This window comes from Anopheles marshallii, chromosome 3, assembly GCF_943734725.1.
Source record: "Anopheles marshallii chromosome 3, idAnoMarsDA_429_01, whole genome shotgun sequence".
NCBI lineage: Eukaryota > Metazoa > Arthropoda > Insecta > Diptera > Culicidae > Anopheles > Anopheles marshallii.
The window spans coordinates 9,375,420-9,391,922 of record NC_071327.1 but is presented as its reverse complement, the minus strand read 5'-3'; the positions used below and the strand labels follow the sequence as shown (position 1 = coordinate 9,391,922).

At 43.3% G+C, this 16,503-nt stretch overlaps 1 protein-coding gene across 1 annotated transcript in view; it reads right to left on the bottom strand.

Annotated features, from left to right (window-relative positions):
* LOC128715061 (serine/threonine-protein phosphatase 6 regulatory ankyrin repeat subunit B) overlaps window positions 1-16,094 on the bottom strand; it is a 35,363-nt gene extending 19,269 nt beyond the window's left edge. Inside the window, exons 1-4 of the mRNA XM_053809944.1 lie at window positions 15,621-16,094; window positions 10,508-10,609; window positions 6,242-6,343; window positions 978-1,094 (exon numbers count right to left, since the gene is read on the bottom strand). Coding sequence (XP_053665919.1) covers window positions 978-1,094; window positions 6,242-6,343; window positions 10,508-10,609; window positions 15,621-16,094 — 795 coding nt within the window. The remainder of the gene's footprint in view (window positions 1-977; window positions 1,095-6,241; window positions 6,344-10,507; window positions 10,610-15,620) is intronic.
* Between the last annotated feature and the right edge of the window lie 409 nt (window positions 16,095-16,503).

Here is a 16,503-nt window from a genome sequence, read left to right as displayed (position 1 = left end):
CAAAACCAAATAAATAAACATCCAGCAACGTGTCGAATCGTGAAGTATTGATCGAACTCGCCGTACCGTACGGTTCCGGCAATCCGGTTCGGTTCCCGTTCGGCTCTGCTCGGTAGCGTGTTCGGTGGTGTTAGTAAGAGGTTTTGTCAACATTCTCTTCCCGTTTGTAGTGGTAAATGTCCTCAAAAGGCTTTTCCACATTCGTAACGGTAACCACTTGACACGCAGATGGATGTTCTCTGCTTATCTATTTCCTGCGCCGATTGTCTGTCCTGGGTCTGGTGCTGACCAATAGAAATTGTGTGATTTACTACGCAAAAGCATAACTGGACATGATGTATTTGGTGGTGTTTTGCAACGTTTTCCGATGGACAAAAACTTCAATGCTTGGCTCAGTAACAAACCTTCGTCGATTACTTTATGTAACTCATTACTTTATATGCTCAGACATTAAAAATAAACATTTTTTTCCCCTTTTCCTTTGAGTCTTTCTAATAAGATTTATGCAGAGAATCGATTTATATGTTCAATATCTCAAACCAGTGCACGTCTACAAATCGTAAAGACATCGTCAAATCTGGTCTGCTGTTTATTCGATACCCGTACAGCACTACTCATCGATAGGCAACAATGTAATTTTCCCCCCTTTGCAATTCGTATTATTCAGTGAATTTAGGTCGACTAGACTAGTTACCAGTTACTTCTCGCTTGTAACCATTGCCGCTGTGTGAATTGAATTTGCACCTGTACACCAACCCGCGACCCATTGAGTGCGCGAAAACAAATCGCCCGCGCGTAGAAACACCTGTCAATCGTGTCCCAATTTCCGCGCCACAACTTTGTGTGAAAGCACACCGAGCAGCGCCCAAAAATTCCAATCAAAACCAAAGCCGCGAATCACCTGCTACCATATGTTTGCCTCCGCCGAAGGTACCACCGTCGTCACGGTGCCATTTATCGCTTTTTTCCATACTTACACCATCAGTCTTTGTTCGTATGTCCTTACCAGCCGCAGTTAGCAGCGCTCGTAAAATTGCGGTCGCTGTGCCCGTCTGTCTGCTGGCTACCAAATGTACGGCCGTTTGCTGCCGTGACTGCCGATTGGCGCGAATGTGGGAAGATAGTGGTACATGCAATTAGTAAAGGGTGTTACCGTTCTGTTGATTTGCAAAGCTGTACAAAAATTGGGCAGGCAAAGCAAAATTAGACACTAAAACTATAGTCAACAACAACTGAAAGGACAATCCATCAGGAAACGAGATCCATTCGACGGCAGCTCAATTGCGACGGCGGCCTGGTTCAGGTTGACTACTTGCAGACGGCTTCCTCCGTGTAAACTTACCCCTGACTGCTCTTGTGGTTGCAGCTGACCTACGAAGTTTTCATCCTCGAGCAGGAGCTTTTGGAAGAATTTGAAGAATGCTTCTTCTTTGGCATGTGCTTCCTCTTCGTAGGCATTTAGAATCAGTCTCTGGAAGAACACATCGTGACAGGGTGTGAAGCGCATGTGTGTATTTGTATCATTGCAATGCAGTTCAATGCACCTAGCGGATGAATGAATGGGTTCGTGTTTCGTGTTTTTTTTTTAGTTGCTCGAACAAAAGGAAATGCCAACCAATTGAGGTGCCATCAATGATTATCTCTCGAACCGAAAGCAAAACTCAACTACACACAGCTACCAAATTTAGTACAATTACAAAACAAGGCACTCAAAAAATCCACCTACAGCTACATCGCCGAACGTAAGCTCACGATCGTCACCGGTGTCCATCACTTTCTGCACCACCGACTTCATCTTCATCTTGCCTTTTAGCTTATCCATCGCGCCCCGATCAGTAGTCGATTGCACCCGCACCGTTAAACGCAACCAGACGCATTCAAACTGCACCACGCTACAGATCGAAACGTCCCGAAACATTGCCACCGTACAACTGATACAGCTCGCAAGCTACCACACGCTAAGGCGAGAGTTCGAAATGGCGGATGAAATTTCGCCCCAGCCCCCACACCGTCATTATTTGGGGAAAGCTGGCAGCCATTTAAACTAGATCGATGCTCTGTACCGTGAGCAAAAAACACAAAAGGCTAACTTCAAACCATTTACATCCTGTCGTCGTCATCGATCTATTGAGCGTTGTTTTCGCAGTTTTTTTTTTTTGTTTTATTTACTTCGGCACAAATCAAACTTTCCACTAGCGTCTAACCGTTCCGATTATCTATTTGTAACGATGGAGGCGCCCGGTTGTAGTTGGCCCTTTTAGCAACGGTTGCCCGACCCTTGAGCTCTTGGAAAACTAGGCCACCGAATGCGAGCCCCTCTACGAACGCGGGGACTCTGAAAGGATCGTAAATTTCGGTACAATGCTTATTTATTTCACTTCCGCTTTCGATTGACTTTTATTAGCTCGACTCTATTGCACGCGTGTCCATTGTCTGTGCGGTAATCACGAGCCCACAAAACCCATGGTGACTGTACGCACTGAACCGAACAGCCCACTCGCAACGCACTGTCTGTTATCTCAAAGCCAAACCCCACGTTGGAACACCGTCCATCATTGGTTCGGGAGCGTCTTCGAATGTTGGATGATGGATGGCCAGCAAACGAAACCAAACTGCACACTTACCCACGTATCCGAGTGATTCAAATCGAGTAGCTTCGCGATCAGCTCCATCCGAACTGAGCGTCGCGCCAAAATGTCTGCACGACCAAGTGTGACCCCGGTGCGAAGTGCAAAAGTTTGCCAAGCTTCTCTGCCCCTTTTACCGAACCAGGCATACCAACGCACACTCTGTCTATGGGTCTGTGCTTTCGCTGCAAATTACAGCTAAATCCTTCCTCGCTTCCGCTAGTTTCCCTCCGAAAGGGGGGGAATGGTTTATCCATCATTGTTATTGCAAAAAAAAGGGCTTTATTGGAGGAATGCACCGTAAAGACGCAACGAGTCGCAAGTGTAAAGGAGAACGGCCGGTTATACACCCTGGAACCGTTGGCACAATTCGCTAGATCGCTCCTCGCCGAGGTAAATTGAGGCGGCAATACACGGTAAACCTTCACTCAATTTTGGCGCTAAATGCACCAGAGAAAGCACAGCGAAAGCGTACGTGCCCGTTGACTTTAATCTCTTTCCATGGCACAAATCGTGTACGGCCATTTCCGACATTTATGGCAAAAAAAAACAAGTCGAAACCCGTTCCTTCCCTTTGTTCGGTGCAGTGAACTCGGGTTATCGAAAACACTGCACACGATATTGAGAAATGACACGCGGCTAGCAGGGTAATGTACATATATGGCTCACAGACGGAAATGGTTTGGCCCACATTAAACGTTACGAACGTGTGTTCAGTGCTGAAACGAAACTTCGGCATGCACGAACAGTTGGGTAAGGATTATTTAAAAAAAAAGAGAGAAAATCAATTTGCACCATGTTTTAGCTGATTTTTCACACCACACTAGTGCTAAATAGTGTGACTTCTATTAACATTACAACTGTCGAAAGCGCACATTAGCACCGAGATTGTTTTGTAGTTGTTTTGATACCAACGTGACCAAAATAGACGTTAAAGTGAATGTTGGTTTTAGTTTACAAATGGAATGGCATAGATTAACATAAATATTCTATTGATTTAATGAAAAATACTAAGGGTGAACTACTTTTAAAAATAAAGTAAATAAAAGAAGATTACTAAACAAGGAAAAACACTACGTACTATAAATTAACTAACGTTTCAATATTAAACTATAGTAACGATACATAATCATACATAAGGAACGTGTTTTATTAAATTTGTGATATTTGTTGTCTAGGTACAAACTTGTTGTTCCTTAGGCTTTAACAATTCATTAAAACTAACGATGAAGAGAAAAGTAAGAAAACGTGTGTAGTTTTGATAGTTTTGGACTTAAATAGGAATTCCGAAAGCGGAATTCAAAGGTAGAGTGGGAGATAATAAAGTCGAGAATATACCCATGACTAAATGAGTTGAAAGATTGCATTGCTTTCAGACATGGATTTTTGTAACGACGATGGAAATTTGCCTACTTGGTAGAATTAGTAATGCGCAAAGACTTATGAAGTTGAATTTAATATACAAAGGGAAAGATTAACGTTGAAGAATTGCGTTGTCTAAGCTCTGTTCAGCTTTGGTTTGGCGTCTTTCCATGTATTCCATGTTCAGGAGTAAATATCTTACAAAATAAATTAAACTCTAAAAGTCTAACATATCAAAATAAATGAAATAATCACAAACCTTAACTATTAGTAAAATCGACGAAAAACGAAAACAAAATATATTTGCATTTTATGAGGTAGTGTTCCAACTATTTCATCTTTCAATGGCTGTTTTCAGTGACTATGAATAATTGTACATGCAAGAACTAATTAAAGTCAAATAAAGTTTACATGGCTAATAAGAAAGATGCAATTATCTGCTGTTGTTGGCTAAATATGTTCCTCAACAACTGCAACACGAATCCGATCATTACTTTCATCCATGTAAGGGGGTGGCTGCCAATTGACATGCAGAAAACAAAAAAGCACCCGCTTTACCTTAATCTTCCATCCCTTGGTGCCCGACATGCCGGATCGTAATATTCCCAACGCTAAATTGTAACAAACTGCTTCAACATAGCTTCGTAGCTGCTCCACCACTTTGTCGAACCGCCCGGACAGCCCGGGCTCATAATTTGCTAGCACCAACGAGTTGCGAACGAAGGCAAAACCATGTACCATAATCCAACGAGACAATCGTATGGAAGTCCACAACCGGTTACCGACCGCTATGTGTTTGTTGTGTCGGTTGCTTTTCTTTTACGTTTTCTCCTTCCCCGAGGCAGAGGTCCCGAGGAAAGCGTCCCCGACCGGGGCAAACACGTGGCTTTGTTTTTATTTACTTCACGACCCACCACATGCTGACATCTTTGAGCATTGGTGGGAACTACTGGCGTGCCGGAGTTTATAGCAAATTGCCGCAAGAGGGCATTACTCGAGCCAACCGATGTTCAAGTGCGCCTCATTTTCTATTACTGTCCGCGGTCACTAGCGGCACTGGCACGCGCTGTCGAAAAATGGCAGTTGGTTGCGATACGATTGTCACTACGTTACTTTCGCTTTCACCGTCACGAACACACCGTACGTTATCGTTGCACTCGCGACACTGGACTTATCAGTACCGCGATTGGTTTCCCAACTCCTGTCACCTTACATAATGCTGCACCGCTTATCGTGCCGAATGCCGAATGAACCATCCCTCCTAAGAATAGCCAAACCCAAGGGCAAAAAACAATGAACCACCTTTCACTACCCACTCTGCGTCACTTTGAATTAGGTTCCTCAGCGTCTCGCAACTAATCGTGGTCCCGATGGGACGCGACTACGATGCCAAACAGTCGAAGTTCAACTAAATTGAAATAAGTCCCATCTTTTTTTGCAGCATTGAAATTGAAAATATTACCCCCGTGTTGGCAACTGTCTTCCCCCCCCCCCCCCCCACCCTCCTCCGGCCCGAACGCAATAAAAATGTGTTGCGAACCAAAGCCAAAACGAGTAAAACGGAACGTGCACACAGACATGTTGGAGCGAAAGAGAACATTCCCGAACAGCAAACAAACCACCGACGCTAGCATAAACAACGACAAATCAATGTCCCTTCGGCGTAGTTTTTTGGGGCCCGACTGGTACGCCCGAAAGCGTAGCGAAGAGTACGTTGAGACATCAAAATGATAGAAATATCGTTATTCCCTCCCATCTAGCGCCTGTCCTAGCAACTGGATTGCGAATACGAACGACCTGCATATCCCTTGCTAATGGTCACCCTTGTGTTGGTACGTTCGGTGTTTATCGTACTCAAATATGGATAAAGTTTCGTTCTGGATGAAACGTGTGCCGTGTGTTTCGGCAAACCGGAAGTGGCATTTCTACCGGAAGAGAGAGTTCTGTATGTTATGCATGAGGTGTTTAGTGAGTGTATTGGATGTGTTTTGTGTGGGGATTTGCAGCATATTTGGCAACCGTATGCGTTGAAAAAGCTGAAATAAAATAGTTTTATTTTTTAGCCCTTAGATAAATACATTAATATTCGAAAATTAGAAGATCGAATGGAGACGCCCGATCGTTTGTGATGGAGGCGCATGATACTTCACGCAGTAACAGATATCTAATTCGCGGTTTCCGATGGATTGTCCTTAGATTTTGTAGCTAAAGCTATTGAACAAACACAATACACGTAGTCTCCATTTACTTACCCCACCAGTTGAATATGGATCCACTCCTCGCTTTTGTAAAAGTAATTTAACTACATCCTCTCTAGAGTACATGGAAGCAATATGTATCACATTGTAATTGTCCTGTAGGGGAAAGAAGAAGGTGAATCATTAAAAAGGTTTTTTAACATAGCAAAAGCCTAATTTTGTTTGCATATTAAAAATATATAAATAATATCTAAGTGATTCTAAGATAATTAAAGCGTTTACCAGGCCAACAAACAAGGATCCGAATGTTTGAAACAACACGCGTACCGAATTACACAACTTTCGTTGAGTTACTCACACTGTTGAACCATGTAAAAACAATATAAATTACCTAAACTGTGTTTTCAGGTAACTTTCAGTAAGATACAACATATTTACGTTCTATTATTACCATTCAAGCGTGTTTCCAGTGTAGCCGCGCACATGTTGGTATCGTAAAACCATTCTCTATCATATTATTATACCTTTTTATCACCAACCCAAGATCAACAGCATAACATTTCTTGTTCAATCTACAACCTCACGCGAGATGTTAATTTTCATCCATTCATGAAGAAATTAAAAAAAACGCAAAGGTACTGTGAAAGATCACGCTCTCAGTGAGCGTGATATTGGGGGCATGTGCATTGTGTAAATAACATGCTTTATTCGTGAAACGACTATAAACTTGCAGGCACGAATGTTTCACAATGAACTCAATCACTTTCACATACCATTTCTGTAATCTTTTTTATAGTTAGTAAATATCTTCAGCGTGTGTGTTATGTCACTGAAACAAATGAGATAAAAATACCTTAACTCGTGACATTCAACGAAGTTCTTCTCCTAATTCCTGGAGGATTGATGTAAATCTATTGTGCAACCCTTTTTCGGTATTATTTTCCACTAAAAGCCAATAATTTACAAGGTAATTTTATAAATCACCACGCCTTGCCTTCAATGATTTTAATTTTACTCCATTAACCTAAAAACCTTAAAATGCGCCCATTTCCAAATCGCGCTTCGATGATGTAAATGGCTCTAATTAGATAAGCAACCTGGCTGTTTTCCCCCCATCATCCGGTGGCTTAAGGGTGCGCCAGGAAACCACCGCCAAACATGCAAAGTTCATACGAAGCTCACACAAATGCTTGGCAGTTCCAAGAAACGGGCCACATTCGACACACGATCAAAGTTTCCGACCTGCACAGAGAAACGGCCTGACGGTCTCCAGTAATGGTCGGTTGGCTTCGGCACGCGAGAAGATACCCTTGAACTATTGAAATAGTTTCAACTTTAGATTCGAACGAAAAGCTGTGCTGAAAATGTATCGCTTATCTTATCGCCGGTGCAAAACTTCCAGTTTCAATTAAAAACGGCCGAAATTTGGCATTTTGGAAACACGTCGGCTGAATTTATCACTGCGGCTAAATATGCAAATAGCAGTGTGGAGTGTGGAGTTGATTTTGCATCCAGCTGACTACCAGCATGCGTTTCCAAAACCGCAACTTCCTGTTACGGCACGTTATTTATGGCACAAGTGAACGAAATTTGATTAACATTCGCTTTCCGTGCCGTGAGACAAAAGGTTACAATAGTGGATTTTTTTTTGTTACTCTAAAGAGCTTGCATTTCCTGGTTTAAAAAAAACTGCTAAAATAACACTAACCGCAGCATAAGCTGCTATGGCAGCCAAACGGATTCCCAATGCAAACGCCGGCCTTCTGTAAAACTCCTCTTTTTGGGGAAAGAAAGCTTAGAAGAACGTTAAACCTGTTGCTTAAAGCATAACCATCGCTCGTACCATTCCCTTGCCGGACTTCTCGTGCTGATGATTGTGATGACGATCATGCAAATGAGTCGTTTCTCGTGTGGCTTTAGCATGCTACCAATCGAACAACTTTTTCCTGCCAGGCCCAAAAGCGTCTGAAGCATAACTTTGGCACGCTCGCCGTCCGTCGGCAAACGCTTATATACTGTCGGTGTAGCCATTCCGTTGTGGCAACTGGTTGAGTGTTTGTGCTTTCTGTAAAACATTCCAAGCTTCTCGCTCTAACACCGTCGCTAGGAAACTGTCCATGTGGTGGTGTACAAACTTGGAGGGGAAAATGTATGTACCCACACCAATCGAAATCGCGTTCCGATGTATTAGTGACCGCCGTTTGGCTGCAAGCAGCATGAGACATAAACTTTATTGGTGACAAATTGGAAAGTTTCCATCGTTCTAAGGACGCTTATCGGTTAATCTTTCCCAATAAAAATGATGTTTGTGTTTCCACCAAGAAAAAAGGCAACATCAATAGTTTCCAAATATTTCGCTACGAAGCATAACGTTGGGTACGCATAAGCATTCACAATCAAGAAAACCGTTAACTTCGGTTGTAATAAGCAAAAAATGAAGTTCATCAGTGTTTTGAATTAATTAGCGAATGTGCGAATGAAAGAGTTCTAATAATTCTACACTCATTTATCAGCACTAATTAGCAACCGCATGACATTTCTAGCAAAACTGGGCGAAGAAAAAAACACATTGCTAACGATCGAATCCTTTTTCATCAAAACTCATCATTATTTGGGTTCATCCACCAAGGTCTTGAATAAGTCACGCCATACAACCTTCACACCCATATGCCCTAATCATTCCGCCAATAAATCATTGTCCAATTTAAATGGATCATCCGGTAGTGCACTGGGTTTGGTTAGGGTGAGGCATTGATGTCTCCTATAATTTGCTATCTGCCAGCAGCACACACACACACACTTCCAATGCGTAGGACATTGTCGCCCATTAAGCGTACGCCAGAATGATTCATCGCCCAAGAGGCATTTTTCATGTACACCCATACGACTAAAAGGATGTCAAGGTAGCATTCTTCTACCGATAGTGAAGGAATGTGTGGAAGGAAGCAAATGTAGGTGTATGCTGTCACAAGCCACAGCCCTAATGATAACCTTAAAATCTCCAGCTAAGCTCGCCTAACGAAATTGAAATTGATGTCGGTTGCGTCCGGTCAAGAAGTAATTTTCTGGTTTGCATTTCACGGCTATGATATAGCGGTGGGTGTGGTTCGCCCAGGACCGCGTGGAAATCCTTGAAGGTGGTGAAACTTCCAGGCAAAGACGGGTGGTCAACTTGTTGATTGATTTCGCGCTCGCATGCAATCGCACAATTCTCCACGGCTGCATCACGAATCGATACTGCTGGTGGAACATTTTGCAACTGCTCCGTTAATGTTAAGGTTGTAACAATGTAAAAATCTGTAAGCATTTTATGTGAAAAAAGTCCCACTTTTATGGTGGATGTAAGGTGACAAGTGGTGCCGATACGGGGAAAAAGAAACATACAAACCGAACGTAACACTCCGAACGCAAATTTACTTCACGGAGTATATGTAGATAAACATCGAACACGGAAATGAGCAGGAAGTGCTGACTTCAGTTAGAAAAATATGCCTCAGAGCGTCAGTACGCTATGTGCGAAGGACATGACGAAAGTTACACGGCGATAACTAACGTCGGCTTGAGCGAGACAAACAAAAGCCAACCAACGACCCTGTAATGATACCGAACGAGGTCACAGTCTGTCGTTTTTTGTGGGTCGTCTACTAAAGTTTTCGTAAACATAATTGATCTTTTTGAAAATATTATTGATCGAACTCATCATTGAAACCAATTTTTACCAACCAGCCAACCACGTATTATCAGGTGAAACATTCATTTGTACTACCAACCACCAAAAAGTGGGTAAAGTTCAGCGACAAAAAAGTGTTTCAATAGCAAGCTGCAATCAAAACCGTGCGGTCGGAAAAACCAAATCTGATTATTCTTTTATTTTTCATTGCCAATGGTTTCACGATTTTCCTGCTAGATTCTTGCTTACTTCCATCGTGAAACAGTTGAAAGAGCACGAGTGTAAGCGATAACGATTTATGTCCTTTCCACCGGTTCCACCTGCCCGGGCGCACCTTATCCAGGTGAAGTTCAACGGGTTCTCGCATGAATTTGCTCTCCCGACCAGTGGATTATGACGATTAAGTGACCTGTAGCGTAGCGTTTTCTCCATCAAACAACCCTAAATAGAAGCCGGGTTTTTTTTATTGCTCCACTAACCACACTAACTGCGGCTGTGGTGCGTGCCTTATCGAAGTTAATTTCTATTGCGGAATGCATTCGCTTGAATATCTGAAGGGCACGATTAAGCGTTTTGCCACTATTGCGAAATTCGATTCACCCTAGAGGTCAACGGAGACCCCCGTAGGACTTTTCCAACGAAATACTCACATTGTTCCTGGCGCCGACGTCCGAACCGAGCTCGATCATCCTGTCCAGGATGGGTGTACGATTATCCTTGACGGCGTACATCAGGGGCGTCATACCAGTGGTCTGTAAGAAGAAAGAAAGAATTATAAAAGGGTATAACAATTGGAAATCGAATACACAACAGTAAGTCTCCAACAATATCAAATGTTCAACCGTCTCTAATTATTTCGGAAAGAGTTTAAAATTGGTCGATAATAATGGCTTCCTGCGGTTAATATTACAATTCCACGCCGGGCCCCCCCCCAAAAGAGGACGACAGTTTTCACCCACTGTCCCACATTCGGTTCTGCTTCGTTCTCGTTGCCATTTTCTTTATCTCGTGTCCTAGATCTCTTTGTGCGCCTTAAATGCCCGTATGTCTTAAGCTTTGTTCTTAGCACTGGCGTGGCTCGTGCCAGCGCGCCTACGTGTGTCGGGTGTCCTGCATGTAAAAACCCGTCCACTATATTCCATGCGTCACTAGCGTGCAATCTATTATTTCATCAACATGAACGCGGAGCTAGGGGGTAGCAGAACCACCCTCGAAGCATCACTCCGAACGGTCAACCGGTGAGACCGGTGTCGTTGACATAGTTGACCGCACGTTCCGGCCTACTGTAAGACACGAGACGTTCTTTGTTTTACTCGCAACACTTCCACATAACCTCAACGTACCTTCAAAGTTGAATTGAGAAATGAAATTCTCAACCAAGGCGCCAAATTCCGTTTTACCACAATAGTTAAGGGATGTTTTATGGTATTCGCATGACTTCCCGTCCATCGCTTCGAACTTTAAACAAACGTTTCCAAACAGTACTGCGATGGGTTAGAATATCCCTTTCGCGTTGCGTTTTAAAATATGCTAATTCCACCCTTAGAAGTCTCTCGCCACACGTGTCTACTTTCCACCGGTTGCTATTCTGTTTTTAATTTATGCGCTTCGCGTTTCACTGGCTTGAAACGCACCGTGCATTTATCGGGAAAGGCGAAACTCGCGTGGACGCCATTGGAAAGGTGAGACAGTTTAGCATACTTTACTGCAGTGTTATGCATCGACGGAAGTGAAAATTCAAATACTTTCTGTGCATTATTATTAAACGGGCGTCTGCTATTCAACGCCAGGTAAAGTGCGTGTCAATTGTGTGGAAACAGCAGCAGGACCAAGTGCCCTAGATGTGTATGCTTACAGCCATGCATTTCGAATTCTACATATTTGAGGAGTTATTTTCAGTCGACAATTCTATTTGCGAGAATTTGAACCAATTCGTTCGACCGCTATTGATATGAGGTAGGAAAATTTACATTTACATGCTTGTTGCAATTTAAGTTGTTTAACTTATTTCTACCAACATCCAGCCGTTTGATAAATTTACCAATTTATTAATGGTAAATGATAATTAGCAGGGACAAATACTATTTTAAAATTTTGTTTGTTTGATTGCTGATTAATAGTAAGATGATAAATGTTATTTTCTTTTCAAAGTATTTTAATTTCCTTTTCTAATATTAGTATATTTTATTACAAAATAAATGTATTCAACTGCTAAACTGTACATTAGTTAAAAGTTTCAATCATCGACGGTTTCGTGACATGGTTTGCCGTCAAGTTACAGCATACATCAATATGTGTCTTATCTGCAACTAACACACTCACACAAACCACAGCGCATGTGACAAATGCGTGTCCGTCGGAACGCCTATTGCATGGCAGCCCATAACATAAAAGCTGTGGAGATTTAAATGATTCAACACGCTAGAAATCGATTCATTTGCGTTGTGTAAAAGCCGCGAACGTTTAAAAACATGTAATGATTTTCGGTAAAACAAAACAACCGGGCGATTTGTTGTTGTTTCACATGCTGCCACCCACCCCATTCCGTCCCTTTGGCCAATATATCGTTCATGCCATTGGTCTTTTCAAGGGCGTCTCACTTATCGTACGCAGCCGGTGCGAATTCATTAGCATTTCTATTTTAATCAAACTGCCCAACAGAAACCAGCACGATCAATTGGAATTTTCGCTTCGCCAGAAAGGATACCGCATCATACAATCGCACGGTTAACCTTCGTCCTCATCTTTGGCGACCAGTTGCGAGCGCCGCTAAGGTTGGTCGCTCCATCCATCACCATTAGAGCCCGGCGCTATGCTCGTATGGCACAACATCAGGCAAGAATAAGCTTAAGCTTCAGCTTAAACACAGCTTGTAATCATAATTAAAACATAATCAGCAACCTCCAGTCAAACCATTTGCCCAATCGCTTGTTCGACACGGTCGGTAGTCGATCAGGATCACAAGCTCCCCAGGAAAATCGGAAACACTCAATAATAAAGAGGAAGAAAAGATTTTTTCGAGAAAGTGACCGATAAAATTTTTCCATGGAAAAGGTAAAAATAAAATGCTGACAAGGTCCTTTCCAACGGGCATGACATTTCTTGGACCCCTTGTGACGCATGCTGCAGTTTTGCTGCATTTTCAAGAAAAAACCGCTGGCCCTGTGCGAAGCGTTGTGACCTTTTGGCCGATAAAAATGACCATCCGCTTCGTGAGTGGCAATATATTCTAGCTTTCCTTTTGCAGTTGACCATAACGATAAAAAACCTTCAAGGAAAGTCCCTTACTCTCCACATGGATTGGAACGATTTGAAGATATGCCCGTTTTTGTTTTTATTTAAATGCCGTTTTTTGAGTACGTTTGTCGTTTTTCATGCACTGCGGACAGGCGTAAGAAATGGTCGTAGAACAGGCACGGCCACAATGGAAAACACTTCACGTTCATGGAAAACGATTTCAATCAACTTCACCGGCCAACCTTAACTGCAGAACCGCATCATTGCGCAATGAAGCCGACCAGCGCGGTCGGAAACGATGCTTCATGCTGCTTTTTTGTGTTAATTGCACATTCGAAATGGTAATGCTAATTTGCAAGCCGAGCTAAAATTAACTCGCACAGCAATTTGAGGTCATCAGATGTTCCAGCGCTTGTGGCGAGCACTTGGGTCGAGCAAAAGTAATAATGGAACATTTTTATCATCTATACACGATTATATCACATACATTAGAAATATGGGCGACACGCACTGCTGTACCGTGCGATCCAATTTGAGTGACGCATGCGATGCTTAAATTTTGCCAACATGTTTAACTCCGGTGGGCCGGTTTTTTTTTTGTTGTCGCTCCGCATCCATCATATCAACCTGCCAATTAGCTTCGGTGGTCTGGGCTTTTATGATTGTTGATTAAAATAGCCCACCAATTAACGAATTCGTGAACGTCGCTGGTCCGTCTTGGGCTGAGACGAAGCAATTGAACGATACAATCCGGTCACCTTACCAACAGTCGCACACGGCCACACATAAAATGTAACGAAAATTGTTCCTTTTCATCACGGCCTGACGAGGAAAACAATAACGTGCGTGTCAAGCGCGACGAGTATGGGTGAAAATCGTTTCTTATTGTACTCGTCCACAAAAATACAGCAACTACAGCTAGCCCACAAAAGGTACGTGGAGAAAGGAACCCCATATTTGCATGCAGCTTTTGCGCCATTCCCGGCCACTAGATATGACCGCCCGTAATTTCACACCAGTGACCCACCGGGGGCAGGACGGTTTACAGCTTCAACCCCAAAACGACGAAGGAATCATTTTCCAACGGTCATTGGAATAAATTTCCCCTCGTGTGGTCGCAAAACTACCGCGCACCGGAGCATAACTCACAAACCGGGTCCAACCCAGGAACGGACCTTTCAACGAAGTACCGCGCTACCATAACATTAATCGAAACTGACCAGTGCCACTGACCAGCACTCGGGTCATTCGAAGGAGCGAGGCTTGAGTTATGTGTCGCCATGTTTGCGAAACCAATAAATTCTTCGTGTGGAGCGTACACATCCTCCCCATTAACTGCATGGCACACCGACAAAAGAAACGCGACTGGGACGGGTTATTTTGGAATCGGCTCCAAGCTGGTAGCAAGACCAAAGGAATGCAAAAGGGAGTACCGGCGACAGTTTAAAGTGATTGCGCAATCAGTTGAAAATAGGTTGCGGTGCTATAAAGGACAAAGCCTCGTCCTGTCTTAGAAGGAAAGGTCAACGATCAGTAAAATTATTCCGAAAAGTTTCGAGCACTGGCCGCGAGGCTCTGGTAGGTGGAAAAATTAAAACAACGGTAATGCTTGTTTGGGAATTTAAAATTGTAATTTAAGTGTAATTACTAGTGAAAAAAATTATTTTAATTTCATATTTAACTAAAAAATTAAAATTACTGAACGGCGAAGACACTCCAACAGAGATATTACATTTCTTGCAATGATGTAATGTATATTATTTTTTAAATCTTTAGTCTATTGAAAAAATAATTCCAACACCAGTATATGGACGAGCTTAATCCGTTCCAGTGCTTCAAACGATTATGTCATTATGCGGCAGGGTTAATAGACTTTGCATGAAAGGTGCAATAGCTCGTTCTATATCGCAATGGTACTCGTTCAAAGGGCATATAAGTTAATAATAAGTTTTTCGATTTATTAGGTGCATGAAGGCATTTCCACATAACAGTAATATTTATCGTTTGTATGAACTGTCAGTTCTTAAGAATTATATTAGTAAACGACGCCACTCGACGGTGAGTGGTTTGAAGGACTCTGTTCTGAGCTAGTGGACATCCCCACTTATTTTTTACCATTAGAGGATGGTTGTCTGATGGCATTGATCGGACCTTATCTTATCAGGCCAAAGTTTCTTCCATTTTTCCGTTACTGAGCACCAATTAAAGCAGAGGATTCATCAGATTTCCCGCAAGATCATTTCAATTCAACAGCGAAAATTGTGCAAAAATCAACGCTCTAAAAAACGATAAATATTTGACAGAATTCAAAATTTGACAGAATGAATTTGCTACGGTTGCTTTTCGTCTAAACCCTCCGTAATATTTGCCCCCTAATTAGCACAACGTGCACCGCATGAGAGAAGGACTCGAATCATATTTAATAACGATTCTGCTGTAACGAAAACTGACACCGCAACCAATTTACTCGAAGATGTCATAAACCAACATGAAAAGTTCAACGTCCTTAAGTGGCCCGCTACTTACCGGATCAAGCACCCCGGCGAGTGGGGTTTGATTGGAGTCATCGCCGCCGGCGGCAACCGCCTTTTCCAAGCCTTTCAGCACAGCTTCAACGGGAGCCCATTCGCTTTTCATTGCCAGATTAAGAACTTTCTGGGCACCGTCGCGGACCGTCGCACCGGCACTGCCAGGCTTCGGCTGCGATGGCTGCTCAGTGTCAGCCTTATCCGACTTCTTGTCACCGTTGGCGGAGGAGTCATCCTTGGCAGAGCCCGACTCACCCTCCGCCTTGCCGCTGGCTCCCGGTGCGTCACTATCGCTGGGCTTTCCTTTCGGCGGACCCTTGCCGCCCGGTCCCTTGCCGCCACCGGCTCCAGCGGCACCACCGGCTTTACCAGACCCACCGCCCGGTGCGCCCGGGCCCGTACCACCCGTACCAGTTCCAGCCGCCCCGGAACCACCGCCAGCCGTAGCTGGCGGCTTTTTCGACTTATCCATTGTGTGCTGCTAGCCACACACACACTCTCCACTGTCACTGTCGAAACTAAACAACACGAAGTGTATCTAACTGCACACGGAACCGATCCGTACCGGCACGTTCATCGCTTCCACGGCCCGAGCGTTTTATTCACCATTGAAACGAAGCACTGCAAAGTAAAATCACACGTTTCATCCGTCACTTCCTTCACATCAACATCAAAAATCCTTCATCGAAAGATTGTACACTATTCCCACAAGTTTTCCTTTTCAAAAAAAACAAACACATACTTCACTACCGCAACAAACTTACTCTAAACAAACGCTCTCGCCGACAATTTGTCCCAGTAGCATAGTTTATTGATTCAGCAACCGCAGCAGTGCAACAGATTTGTGTTGAAGTCCTTGACATGTGCTGGATTTTCTACCT